This window comes from Amblyomma mixtum, chromosome 10, assembly GCF_055824585.1.
Source record: "Amblyomma mixtum isolate Tamu chromosome 10, ASM5582458v1, whole genome shotgun sequence".
Classification (NCBI taxonomy): Eukaryota; Metazoa; Arthropoda; class Arachnida; order Ixodida; family Ixodidae; genus Amblyomma; species Amblyomma mixtum.
Genome location: NC_143021.1, coordinates 74,665,469 through 74,682,018, shown reverse-complemented (window position 1 = coordinate 74,682,018; position 16,550 = coordinate 74,665,469). Strand labels below are relative to the sequence as shown.

Genomic DNA, 16,550 nt, shown 5'->3' with positions numbered 1-16,550 from the left:
CTTGAAAAAAGACGTAAATAAACTAGAAATGGTACAGAGAAAGGCAGTTCGTTTCATATTCAATTCATACCGCAGATTAGATTCTCCATCGTCTCTAATGAGTGCTAACAACATTTTGACCTTAGAAAGTAGAAGAAAGATTTCCAGGCTGCGGTTTCTGTATCGGCTCTGCAATCACCAACTTGGTATCAACGCGCAATTGTTCATTCATCCACGTGAGGGTCGTCAAACTCTGCACACCCATCTTTACAACCTGGAACCAATCTTTGCGCGTACTAACAGGTTTAAGAACTCATTTTTTCCGCGCACTGTCACACAATGGAATGCACTCCCAATAGAAGTTTTTTCCGCGCATGATGCAAATGTTTTCGAAGAACGAGTACGAAAAGCTCTGGGTTGATGTTACTCTTCGCTTTTTGCTGATTCATTTCTTTTTCTGTGTTTGCACTGCATGCTGCGCGTTTGACTGCTTTGACCTGTTGATTGCTTATGATTGCTTGTGTTGCTTTTTGTGATTGCTTGCTAATGGTGGCGCTGAATTGCGTTTACTTAGGACCTGTATTGCCCTCCTGCTTGGTCTTCAGTGACTGCAGTATGTTTTAAATAAAAAATAAATAAATAAAATTGACAAAGTTCAAAAGAACGCACACCCAAATACAAGTACTGTGGTCTGTCAAATAGTGCTTGCCAAAAGTGGTACATGATTTCATATCAGCTGCATTTTTTGCGTACCGGCATACCCATGCATATGGTTATTGTACAGCATGCACGTGGCTTTTGCTCTGACATCTGTAGTGTAATGATAACAATCATAACACTTATTCTTCATCCTCACCACATTACCGAATAGGTTTTAGTGTTAGGAACATTTTATTTTTTAGCCTCTGCATTCACCTTTCACGTAAAGCACATAGAAGAACTTCCAAAAGCAAAAAATGCAGTCCCAGTGGCACCTGTCACTTCACTTGGAAAGGCTGAAAGAGAGGGCATGCATTTCTACACATAAGAGGAGGAACAGGTGGAATGAGTGTTCATGCACAGGAATAAAATATTTCATAACTGCTGTCACCCCTTGCTAATGGACTACCAACCCCTGCCAAGTTCATGTCTGCGCATGACAGTTTATGAGCTTGCATTTCAAAATCTACCTTTGTGGTGCATACTATGCGATATACAAGGTGGAGCCAATGTTGACGAAGAGCTTCAGTAGCTCGTAGCGTACAAACACGGGATGTAAGCAATTTTTTAGAGTACAGTGCTTTCATGTGCATTGTGCGAGATGTTTTGTTCACTGCTGGTAACCTCTGCTTACTGTGGAGGTTGGCTACCGTGACTTATTGATATTTCCGAACTGCAGTACTGACGTCGAGGACGTACAGCTAAATACTGCGGGTTTCACCACCTTAGCTCACAGCGTGTTAAGGCAGTGGTGCTACTCAAGGCAAAGGACCGGAAGTGCTTTCTTTTCTTAACAGCATTTAACTACCTTGGCAGGGATCGCCATCATTGACAGTAAGAACAGCGCTACCTATGCCCAAGGGTGGACACTTGCATGTTTTACAATTTCCTAGCCTGTAAGTAGTGACGGAGCACAAGGTGAAATGGCGTGCGTGTGCACGCACACACACACACACACACACAAACCATCAAGCACCGCTGCTGGCAGGCAATTCATACACTACTATCATAGTTACAAATACGCATCTGTTTTCAATATTCAGATAATACGCACTTCAACACACAGATACAGTCGAAATAATGATTATGTGTACTGAAACTACAGTGGCTCGGCTAAACCACAAAACAGATCGAAGTGCCCTAACGGTACATTACGTGAACATAAATACAGAGCAAACATTTGCCTCAAAACCTAACAATAAACAACTGACGCAAGTGTGTCACATCATGCAAAAAAGAAACTGACTAGTTAGTCGTGAAAACAATACAGGCAGGGAGAGGTTAGTTTGGACATTGTGTATGCCAGTCACCCTTCCAGAAACTGGCACTGGACCTTTGTTGGATTGCATGGAATATGGAAGGTTCTCCCCAGGTGACTTGATGGGATGAAGCAAGAAACTGAGGACTGATTGTATACAGGATTGAGCTCTTGAATACATTACGGTGGCTCGTAAGCAATTCTGACGATGCGTAAAGGCGGGAATCATTTACACTTGTTGTTGAGCGTGTCGTTGATTGGTTGCCAAAGATTTGGCGGGATGAACGCTGCAGCAGTTGGCCTCACGCGTTTCGCTGCTTTGTGCTGGTCAAATTCGTCCGTAATGAACTGCTGCTTCCAGGCATGGTTTGCTGTGTGACCTGATGTTGGCGCGAGCGATTCCAGATGCAGATGACTCTACAACCTGCGTTTACTGCTACAGTGGGAAGGCCGAGAGATCGAGCAGCCGTGAAGGTGGACACCGCATTTCATAGCATTTCTCGCAGAGCGCACAGGCCACTGTGTACTTGTAGCCTATGAAGTCTGTGGGGATGGCGACCACCTTCATGGGACGACGGAGGGGCCCAGCCACCTTTGTCCTGAGCACAGTGTGGTGTGCAATGCAGCTGAGAGGGCACTGCAGAGAGGAGGAGGGGTGCCTCCAAATCTGTTTGCAATCAATGCGAAAGTCCCTTTCTCAGCCTACCCCTGCCCTGCAATGGCTGACTGCTCCAAGAGGGGGGCGATGTCCTTCGCAGCACACGTTTCTGCCATGCATTAAGGTCACGCACAGTGCTGCACAATGTGCGCAAGGAGGAAATGCCCACAACAGCACTTGGAGGCTTTACAAACTACAAGCGATGAAAACCACTGGGTATGCACGGAGTAACGAGTGCTTGTGTGCATCGCATCTGAAGCCTGAAACCCACTAAAAGACTTGTCTGAAATGAACTACTCTTCACCACCTGTATGCACATTTACCATGACAGAGTATGGTCAATGACAACAGGAAAAAAATGAGCGGTGGGTCGTGTACGGCATCACGTCTGTTGACTGGCATTCGTTGCAGGGAAATTGTTTTTGCGTGAATGCATTTACAGCACAATTGCCTTCCAGTTAACACAATGCCTGACAACGCAGGTATCTTGATAAATGGCACTGTTTGTTTCAGTCTTGCAGTCATTTGCAGGTGTACAGGTCCGAAAGCCCCGTTGTAAAAGCCATCAGCATGCCATACACATAATTACCGTGACCACGACGTAATGGGAACAGGAGGGAGGATTACAAACATACCACGATCGCAACGTTCTCTGATGATGACTGATTTTTATGGCGCAAGGGGCATCCGGGGCCAAACATCACCATGGCACAAGCTGTTTTCCTGTTCTTAAGGTGGAGTCAACAATGCGATCCCCAAACATTTCATCGTGAAGAAGCTGACCACCAGGCAGGGGAAGCCTTGTACCCAATGTGTCACCAGTGGGCACACGGCAGCGCCATGGATTGAACCCCACACCTCCTGCATGCAATTTTAACGTAACATGGCCCTGCTCATGCCAACTGCGCCCCAGGGGCTCGGAAAGAATGGAGACGACACACAAAAATACGGCAGCAAAGGATATGTCGATATTGTTGCTAGGCTACCCTTCAGAAATGCGTATGATATCACCGAAAAGCAAAGACACTCTGTTACAGTAGCTTCTTGTTGTGTACTGCCCTGTCTTGTTCTCGTCCAAAATTCTCTGCTTTCCCTACTGCACTGAACTGTTTTGACGGACCCTCTTTCTGAATGGCCCGCGTCACTTTACCGTGTGCATCCCATGTTCCCCAAGACAGGTTACAAGTTGACTCCTCCTACCACCTCGAAAGTGCAGTGCTGACTGTAGGGCCACTTATCTGAGAAGTAAGGAAATTGCACCTAGCTTCAGAGCATTATGCGAGGTGCTGTCTGAAGCAGATGAAGTACAGAAATAAATTGCAATAATGCTGTAAATGTGATAAGCACTGCTGACCATTGAGAAGACCAGTAAAAGCAACATTCAACAAGTGTGGCCTCAAGACGCCTCCTTGTGAAACATCATCGCAGAACTGACCAACCTCACCACCAGCCTATGCAGCAGCTTACGATCCACAGGTAAGGCCAGGTACTATCGAAAATGATGCAATGGAAGACTCTATCACATGTGGGTTTGTTTTCTAAAAAGACTGTAGGCACAGGGCATCAACGAATGTTTTCCTTGGTCCACTGTTGTTACAAGATAAGCGACAGTGTATATAGAACAGCGCCCGTGCTGAAATCTGGCCAGCACGTCAGAATAAAGGTTGCTATTTGCTAGAGTGCATTCAAGCCTCGCCAGCACTATTCGCTCCATTACTTCGACAACACAGTTCAGCGAGACAGCCGACCAACATGAGTAAAGCTCACAAGCAGCGTTTCCTGGGTCAGGAAGATAAACACGGTTGATGATCTTCCTCTGTTCCAGAACAGTGTGAGAAATGCATGTGTTGTGGAAATTCTTGAGACGTGCTGTTCTAACCTCCACACCATAGTAAAGCAGCCACGTATGAAATCACGTGACGATGACTGCTTACGTGTGGCCAAAGTGGTGTTCAAATCAAACGTTGCGACGGCAGTGCCTGGATGGTGATTACTTGAAGGTTTGGTGCACATCTCCGAGGCAGGTTATCCTGACCGAAGCGAAAGTATAGATGGGAAATGTTGTGCTCGAAAGGCGTAGCACAATGTTCGACTCCCCATAGTTGTCAGCGGCCGCACATGAATGTTTGCAAGGCACAATGAATGCTGCATGCAGCTCCCTCTTTGCCCACTTCCGTTATCAGAGGGCAGGCATTGTGCGTGTTCTCTGGCCTGCCCGCCTGCCTGCCTGCCTTGTGGAGCCTCCACCACAATCCGCTTTCTCAAGCAACACTGTGCGCTTGCCTTCCTTTCCGGGGTTTGTCGCTATAAGGGGCAGCATGCTCAGCGTGATCTTTTTGCGGTATTGGGCAAGATGCTCAGCTTCTCAAGCTGTATGACGTGCCACACTGCTCGCCCACTCTTTTCCGCATACATTTCAGCACCCTTTTTTTCTCCGCGTTCGTTACACAGCCATCGTCAGCACGGGCAGGCTCCCCAACTTCATGGCTGTAGCGGCTCAACAGCAAGGCCACGGCCGCAGCCTGGAAGTGATCACTTGGACGTGAACAGCGAAAAGATGACTCAGGAGGATGACAACAATGTACAGTGTGGAACCTGAGAGGGCACCAGTTGGAGCATGTAAACGGGGAACGCAGTGGAGGTCGAGCAGTGTGAAACATGAGGAAACCAGGTTGCACTGGTGGTGGTCACAAATCTATTGTGTAGCAGAAGTGTGGACAGTTTTGTTTGTGCTCCCTACTGCTGCGAGAGAAAAGGCTGCAAACTTTTTGCGACGGTTTTCCGCACAGCCACACAATATTAAGCAAAGGTTGCCGATAATGGCAGCTAAAAGATCTTCATGCTCAAAACAAACAGTAAACAAAAACTCGCCACAGGGCTGCCTTCTAAGGTTAAAGCACAAAGTGACCAATAAATAAGTAAACATGACGTAAACAAGAAGGAAGCAAAGGAAAAATGTAAACACTCAGCACGTGCACTTTGTCATGAACACAACAAAATAAATGTAAAAAAATACGGCACCTGCTGGCTTGTTGAAAATGAAACTCATTGAGGCTCCTGCCTCCTCCTCTGCCTTGAATCCATGAGGTGCACTTGCTGCTCGAAGGCTGCAGCTGTTCAGTCGAGGGAAATCCCTCCTCCCGTGTGCTGCAATACACGCACAACTGGATGTTGTGCTTCAAGGCTAAATACTCGCAACCTAATACTACCGTAAACAATCACGATGCTCAGCTGCACACTGTTTATGAAGTCATCACCTACATGGTGCACTGCTTGACGTCAGTTAATAATGGTAGCGTATTTGTGTTTGCCTATGCAGTGTTCCTTACTAGAACACTGCATATTCATTTAAGCGCCCCATCTGTACTGCGTTTTTGTTTGTATTCTACACACAAAAATAACATTTCATTGTTACGATCACGATGCACCAATTATAACCTTTCAATGTGTGCACACAAATCATCACACAAATAGCGTTTGGCACAAAATTTGATGTGTAGGCATGTGTTTAACAGTCGTGTTAAGTTGCCAAACATTTTTCACAACTGATGTAGCCCGGCAGCATTGCTGTCCTGTAGGTGTATATTTTATTTCTCTCAATATGTCACGCACCATACACATCAGTCTACACGTCTCGGTCTGTTGGTGGTGTGACTCAAAAGAAGCCATGCAAATGTGCAGTACAGCAAGGAAGCCTGAGTTGTTCTCGCCAGCCGGCATTTTAGCATACAGTTATCCCAAACCTGAAACCCACCTAAACATCAATGTGTTCAATCACTAATTTTACCTGCCGTTAGGTTTTTTTATTTTTCGTATGGCTTCTTGAACGACTTTGATTTCTGTTACACCTAGAGACAAAGCACAATTAGGGTTCGTTTCACATAAGGTACGCATTGCTGAAATGTGACTGCTATGAAAATATAAACAAAAATAACTAGAATGTCACATCCCTTTTGCAACAGCGTCCATAACAACAGTTGCAAACAGATTAGAGTACAGTCCCGTTAAACTGAACTAGGTTACCATGAAATCTTAGGGAAAATAACCATGAAAACACTTTACTGGTTTTCCACATCAGAAGTTGCACGAAAAAAAAAACAAATGCAAACAATTTCTTCACTGCCTGCTTCTGTTTAGGTGAACTTAAGTGGTGACTGCAAATTACAGCAACTTCCCTCAATGGTACGCACAATGCGTCCGCACGGCACTGTCAACAAAAGGAGAACAATATACATAGTGCTTGTACACAGAGATAAGATGTTTTCCGCAAACCTTTTGGAAAAACTGAGATAACACCACCCCGTGCTCTAGCAAGGTGACTTATGAAGCACTCTTGACAGTGCAGAAAAGGCACCCCACCATCGTGCCTGCACTACACCACAGATCTCAATCTCTCCAGTGCCTCCCACAGAGTAGAAGGCGTGCATGTCCAAAGGTCACCTACTCAATTCACGCGGTGTCTCAGCATGCATTCTCGCAGCGTGGAGACAGCTGGGGCCTCGTGCATTTTCTGCACCGCAAGGACAGGTACGCAGCTGCCGGTGGCGTTGACGACAGGTGAGCTGCAAAAGGTAGGGAGCCACACTACAGAACATGCACGGCTACCCTGCTGGGCACCTCAGAAGCACTTTCCAGAGGACAGACAGGAAAAAGAAAAACAGAAAAGAAAATCCTCAACCAGCAGCCACTGTGGAAAGCAGCTTTAAAAGTGGTGAAATGCCATTGCCAACAAGAATACTGTCCCCTTTTATGCTTCATCCTTAACCTCAACATGTGCATAGTTCAGTAAAAACTGTGCACGCAGTTATACTCTCTCTGAAATAATACTTTACTCAGTGCTTTCCTGTAACATACATAAACCACACATAGCATGGCCACTGCTACACATAAGGGCCAGTGATAATTCCATGAAATTTCCTTCTAGGTTCGCCTTAAAGGGAGTGTACTGCACTACACTATGTGTACACATTTGAAAATAGTAGACTTCCATTACCATGCAGAACTCAAAACAATCAACCCCTCTACAATACACTTCAGTAAATACAGATACAACACAGTTTTTTTTTCCACAAGCGGTAAGCACTATACCTTAGCTAGGGGGGCTGTAACGTTAGGCTACACAGGCAACTCCAAGTACCAATACGAAGCAAGTACTGCAAAAATAACAGCGCGTAGAAAGACTCAAAGGAAGCTTTCAAAACTGAACCTCAAAAAAGTCGTAAACACCGCCCCTTCATTCAACCATTCAGTAGTTGTGTGCCCCAGGCTTTCCTATGGCAGCTGCTGTTTTGCTACATACAAGAATGTTTGCCTGAAATTGCCTAATGAAACAACCCTCAAAGATTGGAAACAATACGACTTCGCAATAAAAACATCCCTGTGCTGAAAAGTATCTACTGCCTGAGCAACTAGGCTCAGTTCTGCATACCTGATAAAGTGGAAAGACGGGCTAGTTGTTCTTGGTACGTAGAAGGAATTTTTTCAGCACAAAAAGCACAGGACGAAAAAAGGAGATACATGCAGGACGAACGCTGACTTCAACTGATGGTTTATTGGCACAGACAAAGTATATACACAGCAAGGTTTGATGCCCCAGCTCACAAGCGCACGCCCTGCACATTCACATCTGCACTAACTGCTCGTTACAACGTCGACGCCGCGAAACACAGAATTGAGCACCTAAGAGCTGCGCTCGAAAACTGTTCAAACGCCTTTTAATGACTTCGATGGTACATTAAAAAAGCACTGCTGCGAAATCAGAAACGTAATGGATACATGTCTTGCAAATCTGATAGATACATACAGTTCGGCTTTCTTGCAAAGGCTCGACCTGCGTAGCGTAGCTTGCTTCAGCCACGAGCACCCGACAGGCTCCGTCCCCCGCTGCCCTCTGCAAGAGCGGGCTTCACCTCTGCACCGGTGGAGGCCCTGCCTGTAGGAGCAAGGACAAACAATTCATCCCTGACACCACTTCGCAACCTATTACCCAGCATCCGGTTGCGGGCAGCACGTACGTGTAAGCTGTAGCAAGTGCTGCTCAATCATCACACTGACAGGCAGGAGGAGACGCTGACTTTTATACGAAGTAACGAATTCAAGGCATGCAGTACTGGCCTTTTCTGATCAACATCAATCATCCATTGTGGCTTGGCATGTTATGCTAAGGTTTTACAGGTTGAACACATAGCATTTCACTACCATACCAAAGAAAACTACCAGCAGCAATGCATTTAATGCAGACTTGAGAATGAAATGTTATGTGTACATTTTTAAGCTCAATTATGACCTTGCAAGCAGAGGGAAAAGTTCCCGTGCTACTATACCAAAACAAGTAATATGCATTTCATATTCTCTTTTATGCGAGCGTTAGGACATGTGAGTGCTGATTTTGACATTTTTTTCATTCCTTTATCCCCGTTTCAAGTTGGCCACTTGCTTCACGCCATCACACTTCGCTTTCGCACCCCTGCAGACAAATGCACACCCTGTATGGTGCATGTTGCTGAGCCCTACTCCGCATCCCTCTGGCTTTGGCCCTTACGTAGTATTGAAACAAGACACATGCAATACTTGTTCTCCTCCACAACAGTGGTTTCCATTGCTGTTGCAAAGACAGTTGATTATGCAAGCTTATGTCTGGCAATAGTCATGCAGTGTGCCTGCACCTCACAGGATACACAGTGCGAGGTATTATTAGGCTTGCATTGAACAATGAGAAATGGCAAGAAGGTACTCTGTTGGCAAATCAATTGACCATAGAAAGCTGGAAGGCAGCAATGTCAGAAAAAGGTTTCTCTACATTTAAAGTTTTATGACACCAAGATTCATTTCATACTCATGTCAGCAGTGACATGCTTCATGATTGGTAGTTTTCGTACAGAAAACCTTAACACACCAAAAAGGCTCTTCTATGTCAAAGGACTACAGACATTACATTTTTACTGCAGTGTTTTCTTATTGCAAAGGATTCATTACCTATTCATATACACGAACTATCCCACGATATTCATGCATAGCACCACTAAATAACTGCTATTTGATTTTCTTCGTGACACTATTTTGGTTTCATCAACGGAAAGGTGACTGTGATATGCAGCTGGCATTTATGACACATGAGGCACGAAAAACTGCATGAGAAATGCTGCTGCATGGTTTCAAATCACTACAGCTCTTATGCCAGCCTGTTGCAACAGCTGGAATGACAACAAGGGATGTATGAGTAGTAAAACTACTGTTTGTTTCATGCCTCACATGGCATAAGCACCAAGAACTCGCCGCAGCCATCGTTGAGTTGCAGAACCTTGAACCAAAACGGCATCGGGAATAAACTGACTGATACATTATTAAGCGGTGGCATAAGTTATCATCACGGGCTTATCCGTCTATATCAATGCCTAGCCCACCATTTGCAATAACAAAACATGCAAGCAAGTACGACAAGTGCTACATCTCGTCCTCTAACTTCCTTTGTGCGTAATCCTGCGCACTTCAGGCAGGAGCGCACCTGTCTACCATGTATCACTACGCTCGAAGCAAAACCAATTCTGAACATTGGGAAAATGAATATATATTCAAAAAAGGGCACATATGCCAGCTCGGTTCCTGGCTTGCATAAAACTTTCAAGCCAGATATGCCCGCATAGAGCATTTACCGACCTTTATGTTGGCCCAGTAGTAGCAGCAAAACATGTTTCTTGACCTCTTAATAGAGTAACAGTAAACAACCAATCCTGCATTCAAAGAAATGCACCTGAGAGCCAGACTGTTTGTTATTCAGCACCGTGATCTACCTGGTCCGAAATGCACTGTTACGGGAGCTTGTAATAAGCATTGGCTGTCTTTAAACGGGAGCCTACAGGTCATTTTACACCTGCACAAAATGTGTATGTTTGCGCCCTTAAAGGGTGTTTCAAATGACTAAAACCCCCCCTCATTCTTTGCCTCAACTATCTTGCTAACAAAGACAGTGACAAAAAGGCTGTCAGCCTTACCTCCAACATTTCCCTTTACACATAACACAGGCTGACCAAATAAATAACACGTCTGCTAACGTGAGCCACTCTACAGGGCAGCGAAGGTCAAACAGTAAAAATTCCTTCGCTGATAAGCAGACGTAAACCTGCGTAAGGCAGCACAGCACACGTTTTAATGAATTGAACTTCTGCCTATATCTGCGTGATATATATATACAAGAACTAGACTGCTGTGGACTACCAGAAGGCAATGCCACGTTAAGTGATGACTGACAAAATGTGAAGATCACACACTCGTGAAGCCCCCATTATTTCCTAATATCAGCCGACACAGGAGTACCCACAAAACACTGGAAATTGGCTCACGGCCTGCAGCCATCATATGCAAAAAAAAATGGCAGTGCATTTCATAGGTCGCACTTTTTAACAGTATCCCTCCTATCATTTCAGGCTACTTGCCAAGTGCGATGCAGATCAACCCAAACTTCCCAACTGTTGCCAACGTAATGACAGCATGCAACGAAGACTCTGCATTTCAAGGCGATAACATTAAGGCTGCTGTTCTGAAGGAAACACCACGTCCGTGCCATGAGCTCAAAAGCCAGGTGGCCGACCTGCCACGTACCTCACGTGGTATTGTCATCACAACCTGTACACCGCGACAGGTGCCAACCTCCCCACAACTGCATCTAGCTCCTAAATCAATGACAGGTCGTGAGAGGCAGTTTGAAAAGGGCAACCTACACCTCGAAATCCCCACCGGCGCCTGTGCTTCCAATATCCACCTGCTGGGGCAGTAGCACATTGCTTAACTGCTCTGCGAGTTCACCAGAAGTGATACGAAAACCCCTCCGTTAATCCATGGCGCTTCCACCTGCATCCGAGACCTATGCAACACATTTCGCCACATTACTCCCGTCACCCTCAGCCAGGACCTGGCCTCCTGCACCCATGTCTTCATCCGCCATGACCACGTCCGTCCACCCCTCACACCGACCTACGATGGACCGTTCCGCATCCTCCATCGTGTGCAGAAGACCTTCACGTTAGACGTCAACGGCGGTGAAGACGCGGCTGCTGACCGACTCAAACCAGCCTACACTTCCACTCCTCTGCCCATCCGCTCTCCACTCACTCTCGCCTTGGCTGGGCCCCCACTGTGCGCACCTTCCTCCAAGCACATCCGCTGGGCGCATCCTGTGGCTTCCACTCTACACGGGGGAACCCTGTTGAGCCCCTCGCGCTGCGCTCGGCTCGCAGGCCATGGCACGCAGCACCGTCAAGGAGGAAGTTGGCCTCGGCCACAGGCGAGCAGCGCAATTAAAAAAAAAGAACAGTTCGAACCTCAACGCTGTCAGAGCTGGTTCTTCCTCGCCTTAGCTCCTACAGCGTCATACCGTTAAGGCCAAGTTTAACTGTCCCTTCTAGTTTTTTTTCCTGACTTCCCTCATGCTTGGAAGTATATCTTGGTTGGTCTATGAATCCCAACACAGATGTGTGTAATCACAGTCCCGTCTCAATTTGTCGTTACTGGCCCCATGATGCTGTAGTTAAATATGATTGTTTCTGTTCCCACTGTACAGCCACTGTCTGTCTCTCGGGTTATACTGCCTTGACCACTGGTGCTTCAGAACTCCTTCGCAATTCAGAACACGTGGACATTCTGCAACCATATTATCTCTTATCGAAACTTCCTCGTACTTTCATTTATTTATTCAAAATACCTTACAGGGCCCCGAAGGGCATCGAGTAAGGGGGGCAAAGTAACAGATTAAGTACGGTAGGAACAATTAGTTAAATACAACACGCAATACAAGACAAAAAGTAAAAACAATTATAATTATACAAGTCACATCATAACTACAAGACACACATCACCGTGAGCAACAAAAAGTAAAAAGTAACAAGAATGCTTCGCATGTGCCCAATACACATCTAAAGAAAAAGCAGTAGCCATAATAAAAAAAGAATTGTTGAAACTGCACAAGAAACCAAAACATAATACATTAGCAACGAGGAGAAAACAAATTATGGGACAGAACAACCTATAGCAAGACACAATGTAATGTCATTAAAGAAAATGTTTGTGCAGCTAGTCTTGGAATGATTGGGGGTTGCAGATAGATGCGATACTGTCGGGAAGATCATTCCTAAGAACAACGGCACGTGGAAGTGCAGATGAATTGAAGGCTTGGGTTCTTCCGCATATCAGTTTAATGCTATACTGATTATGTAGGCGACGTGAAATGCGTGAAGGCTCTTCGAGGAGCAAGGGTGATGGCCTGGTGCTGTGACGATATTTATGAAGTAAGCATAAAAGAGTGATGGAGTGATGAATATCTAATGGTCCGAGGGAGATATCAAGTTTGTTCTTAGTGATGCTGAAATGAGGATTGTACTTTTGTGTGATGAAACGAGTGGCTCTATTTTGTAAGGATTCAACCATGTTGATTAGGTAGTTTTGATGAGAGGACCATGTAGGTGAAGCAAATTTTAGTGTGGACGCATAGTTTTTAAGTAAGCCACTCTTCGCACGTTATTAGGGGCGCTTAGCAAGTTCTGGCGCAGGTACCCAAGTGATCTAGAAGCTTTGGCACAAATGGTGAATGTGTGTGGCCCATGAAAGATTATCCGTGAGGTGAATACCTAAATACTTAGAAGATGATACACGAGACACTACCGTACCATCAATGGAGTACGAGAAATTAGAATTTTTACGCTTGCAGGTGAGAGATAACCTTGCATTTAGTTGAGTTGAGCATCATTTGCCATTTACTCCACTAATTTGAAATGAGGTTCAGGTCAGTTTGTAGAGCGAGGTGATTACCTATAGAATTAATGGGGCAGTAAATGATGCAATCATCAGCAAAGAGGCGTATAGAAGACGATATGTTTGTGGACAAGTTGTTAATGTATATTAGAAATAATAATGGGCCAAGAACACTGCCTTGAGGTACGCCAGAAGCAACATCACAGAGTGGGGTGGTGAAATTTTTATCTGTAGTGAACTGCTGGCGAAATGAAAGAAAGTTACGAAGCCATGACAGTGTTGAAGAATCAAGGCACAGAGCAGACAATTTTGAGAAGAAGCAGGGATCTGCAACGTGGTTGAAGGCTTTGGCAAAATCTAAAATGATATCGTCAATTTGCAGGTTAGCGTCCATGTTGAAATGCAAGTCAGCTGTAAATTCTAGGAGTTGGGTGTCACAAGAAAAACCTTTCAGGAAGCCGTGCCGATTAGGAAAAAGAAAGAATTTAGTTCCAGGTGGCAGTAAATGTGGGAAGCGATAATGTACTGAATAATTTACAGCAAATGCAGGCTAGTGAAATGGGGCGGTAGTTTTCCGGTGAATTTCGGTTTCCGCTTTTGAACACTGGAACGATCTTAGCAATTTTCCAATCTGTAGGAAGCAAACCGAATGATAATGATTGCTGAAAAAACTGATTACTACAACAAACAATAACACACAGGCGGCTATTGTAAAAATAAAAACTTCAGATATTGCCTCACAATTTAATGCCACAGAACACACACGCGGCTATTGTAAAAATAAAAACTTCAGATATTGCCTCACAATTTAATGCCGCAGAAGATGCCTTTCGGACATGCGCAGCAATGAAGTGACGATTAGCACGCAAACACCTCGTTGTACACATCTTCAGGTTCTACACACAACACTACACACTTACACAGTTGAGAGCACATACGAGGAACTGCTGTGAAATGCGTAATTAACATGCCACAGTGATGACATTACTTACGGCTCACAGCACTCCCACTAGAGTGCATGTCGACAGAGGTTTCCGGCCCCACTGCTGCCTGATCCCACCGCAGCCGAGGCACAGCCACTAGCAGCTGCAGGCATGCCACCGTCACACACAGCAAAGAAAGCAAGACATTTACCATCAAGTTACAAAGCAACGTAGCAGTTGCTAGCCTTCCTTTAATGTCATGAGCAATTACTGCACTACAAATGGGATGGCAGGAAACTCCCAGCTTATGCAAATGGTCCACACTCTGTCTTGGTGGTGTAATTTGGTGTCCGTTTTTCCCACCCTCAAGGTATTCTCACCTTTGTACTCTGGTGAAGGATTAGTTTTACGTTATTTCACCTTTCGGAGCCTAACACAATCTGTGTGTTCATGCTTCATTGCCATCTCGTGTAAGCTTCTTGTCGTCACAGCTGTAGCATACATACTTCTACTTACCACACTCTCCCACCCCCCTTTCAAGTAGTTTTGTTTGTTCTGTGCTAGCTTAGTCTTCTTTTCCTGCAGATTCTTCCTCTGTTCTTTCCAGACATGCCAAGCATGTAGCAAAATAAATGACCTAGTGGATGCCACATTCATCTCTTGCCACATTTGCTTGTCCATATCTCTACGCACTGTTCCTCGCGTTTCCCAACAGCTGTAGTGGGCTCACTGATTACTAGCTATGCATCAATGTGCCCACTTCTGAAGGACTGAATTCCGCACTGCTTTTTTGAGAAAAACCACGTTCTGCTCACACCTGTTCCTAATTGCACATAATGCCACTGCAATCAATGCTTCCTGAACTACAACGTGAAACTTATGCTTACCTCGCTTGCTGTGGCCATAAAGGGTACCGGCCTCTTAGGCGCGACCGGTCGGCCAATAATGGCCAGGACCGACAACCCCCCTCCAAAAGGCCACCGCCAGTGCCCCTGCGATAAGCACCCCAAGCATTCTTTCAAACGACCTGCCGCATCACAGCACGGTTACACCTGTGCCAACACTTCCCCCATTTCAGTCAGAAAGCAGCCAGCATCGCGCCTTGTGCAGCTAGCATACTTCGTGTACCAAAGCTGCCATTCCTGCACAGACCTGGCAGGCGGGCCTTCTGCACTTAAGAGCTCGGCCAGCCCGCACCACAAGCGACTCCTTTCGCCTACTTTAAAATTTGGACCCAAATCACCCCCCTCCCCCCCCCCCCCCCCCCCCCCCCTCCTGCGAGACGGGGGTTCCTCTCTAGATAATTAAGTAAAATTTCTTCTTGCCGCCGCGTAATGTGAGAGGTAATTGCCCGGGAAGCCACGGCGCCTTTGAACGATTTGATGTGATCGTCTCCACGCTAGGCTGCAACACACCAGATAATTTTACAGGGATTGTAGCAGAAAGCAAATTCTTTATCCCCCAATGGAGAAAGTTATTGCACAAAAAAGGAACAGCACCAATGCACAACTTTTGTGCATGCAGAACAGTTAATATGGAAGTCATTAATACCTTCTGCTCAGTCAGGCTGGAGTTTGTCACACGAAATTGATTTTTCATCGACATAACGCACGACGGGGCCGGCATCGCGTGTTGCGACGAGATGACCTTGGCAGAAGATGTCCCACGACAAAAACAATTGCAGTCCATAACGGTCCTTACCTGCAAAAAAGTTGAACACGATAAGAATTACTACCGTCTGCTGAGCCGGGCTGCCGCTCGCCATGCGAACTTCGTAAACACACAACGAAGCAGACGCTGCCCGCTGCGACGAGATGGCCTTGGCAGCGTTTGCGCTCGCGGCTACATGACCCTTCAAGACGCTGTAATGCACGTTAGCGCCACTAAACAGTGTCCGCACGAGCCAAAGAAGCATCATAGCAAACATACAACTTCGTGTTGTCGTTCACAAGTTTCAGGCACCGATGAGGCCGAAAACAGCACTGGACGAGGCCATAATGCATGCTAGCGCCCCGAAATAGTTACCGCACACGCTAAGCAGGTACAAAACGTACATGACAACGTTCATACACGCATTATTGAAGATTAACGACCTTTGATTGTCGATAATATCTTTCAGACACCACCACGACCGGCGCCATTTTTATCCCGGCTGACACCGCAATCGCATAAGTAAAATGAATGAAAAAATTAAATAAGTGTTACCAGTATTGCATGGAAAATACTTATTAAGTGCATTACGTAGAGTATGTTGATGGTAATAAAAAAATAAAGATCGCTACATTAATTA

General features: G+C 45.6%; 1 protein-coding gene across 1 annotated transcript in view; it reads right to left on the bottom strand.

The window, feature by feature from the left end:
- LOC149326148 (uncharacterized) overlaps positions 1-11,883 on the bottom strand; it is a 45,787-nt gene extending 33,904 nt beyond the window's left edge. The window contains exons 1-4 of the mRNA XM_089563777.1: positions 11,703-11,883; positions 8,398-8,526; positions 7,039-7,178; positions 5,616-5,741 (exon numbers count right to left, since the gene is read on the bottom strand). Of these exons, the coding sequence (XP_089419903.1) occupies positions 5,616-5,741; positions 7,039-7,066 (154 nt within the window). The 5' untranslated portion in view covers positions 7,067-7,178; positions 8,398-8,526; positions 11,703-11,883. The remainder of the gene's footprint in view (positions 1-5,615; positions 5,742-7,038; positions 7,179-8,397; positions 8,527-11,702) is intronic.
- Positions 11,884-16,550: the final 4,667 nt, after the last annotated feature.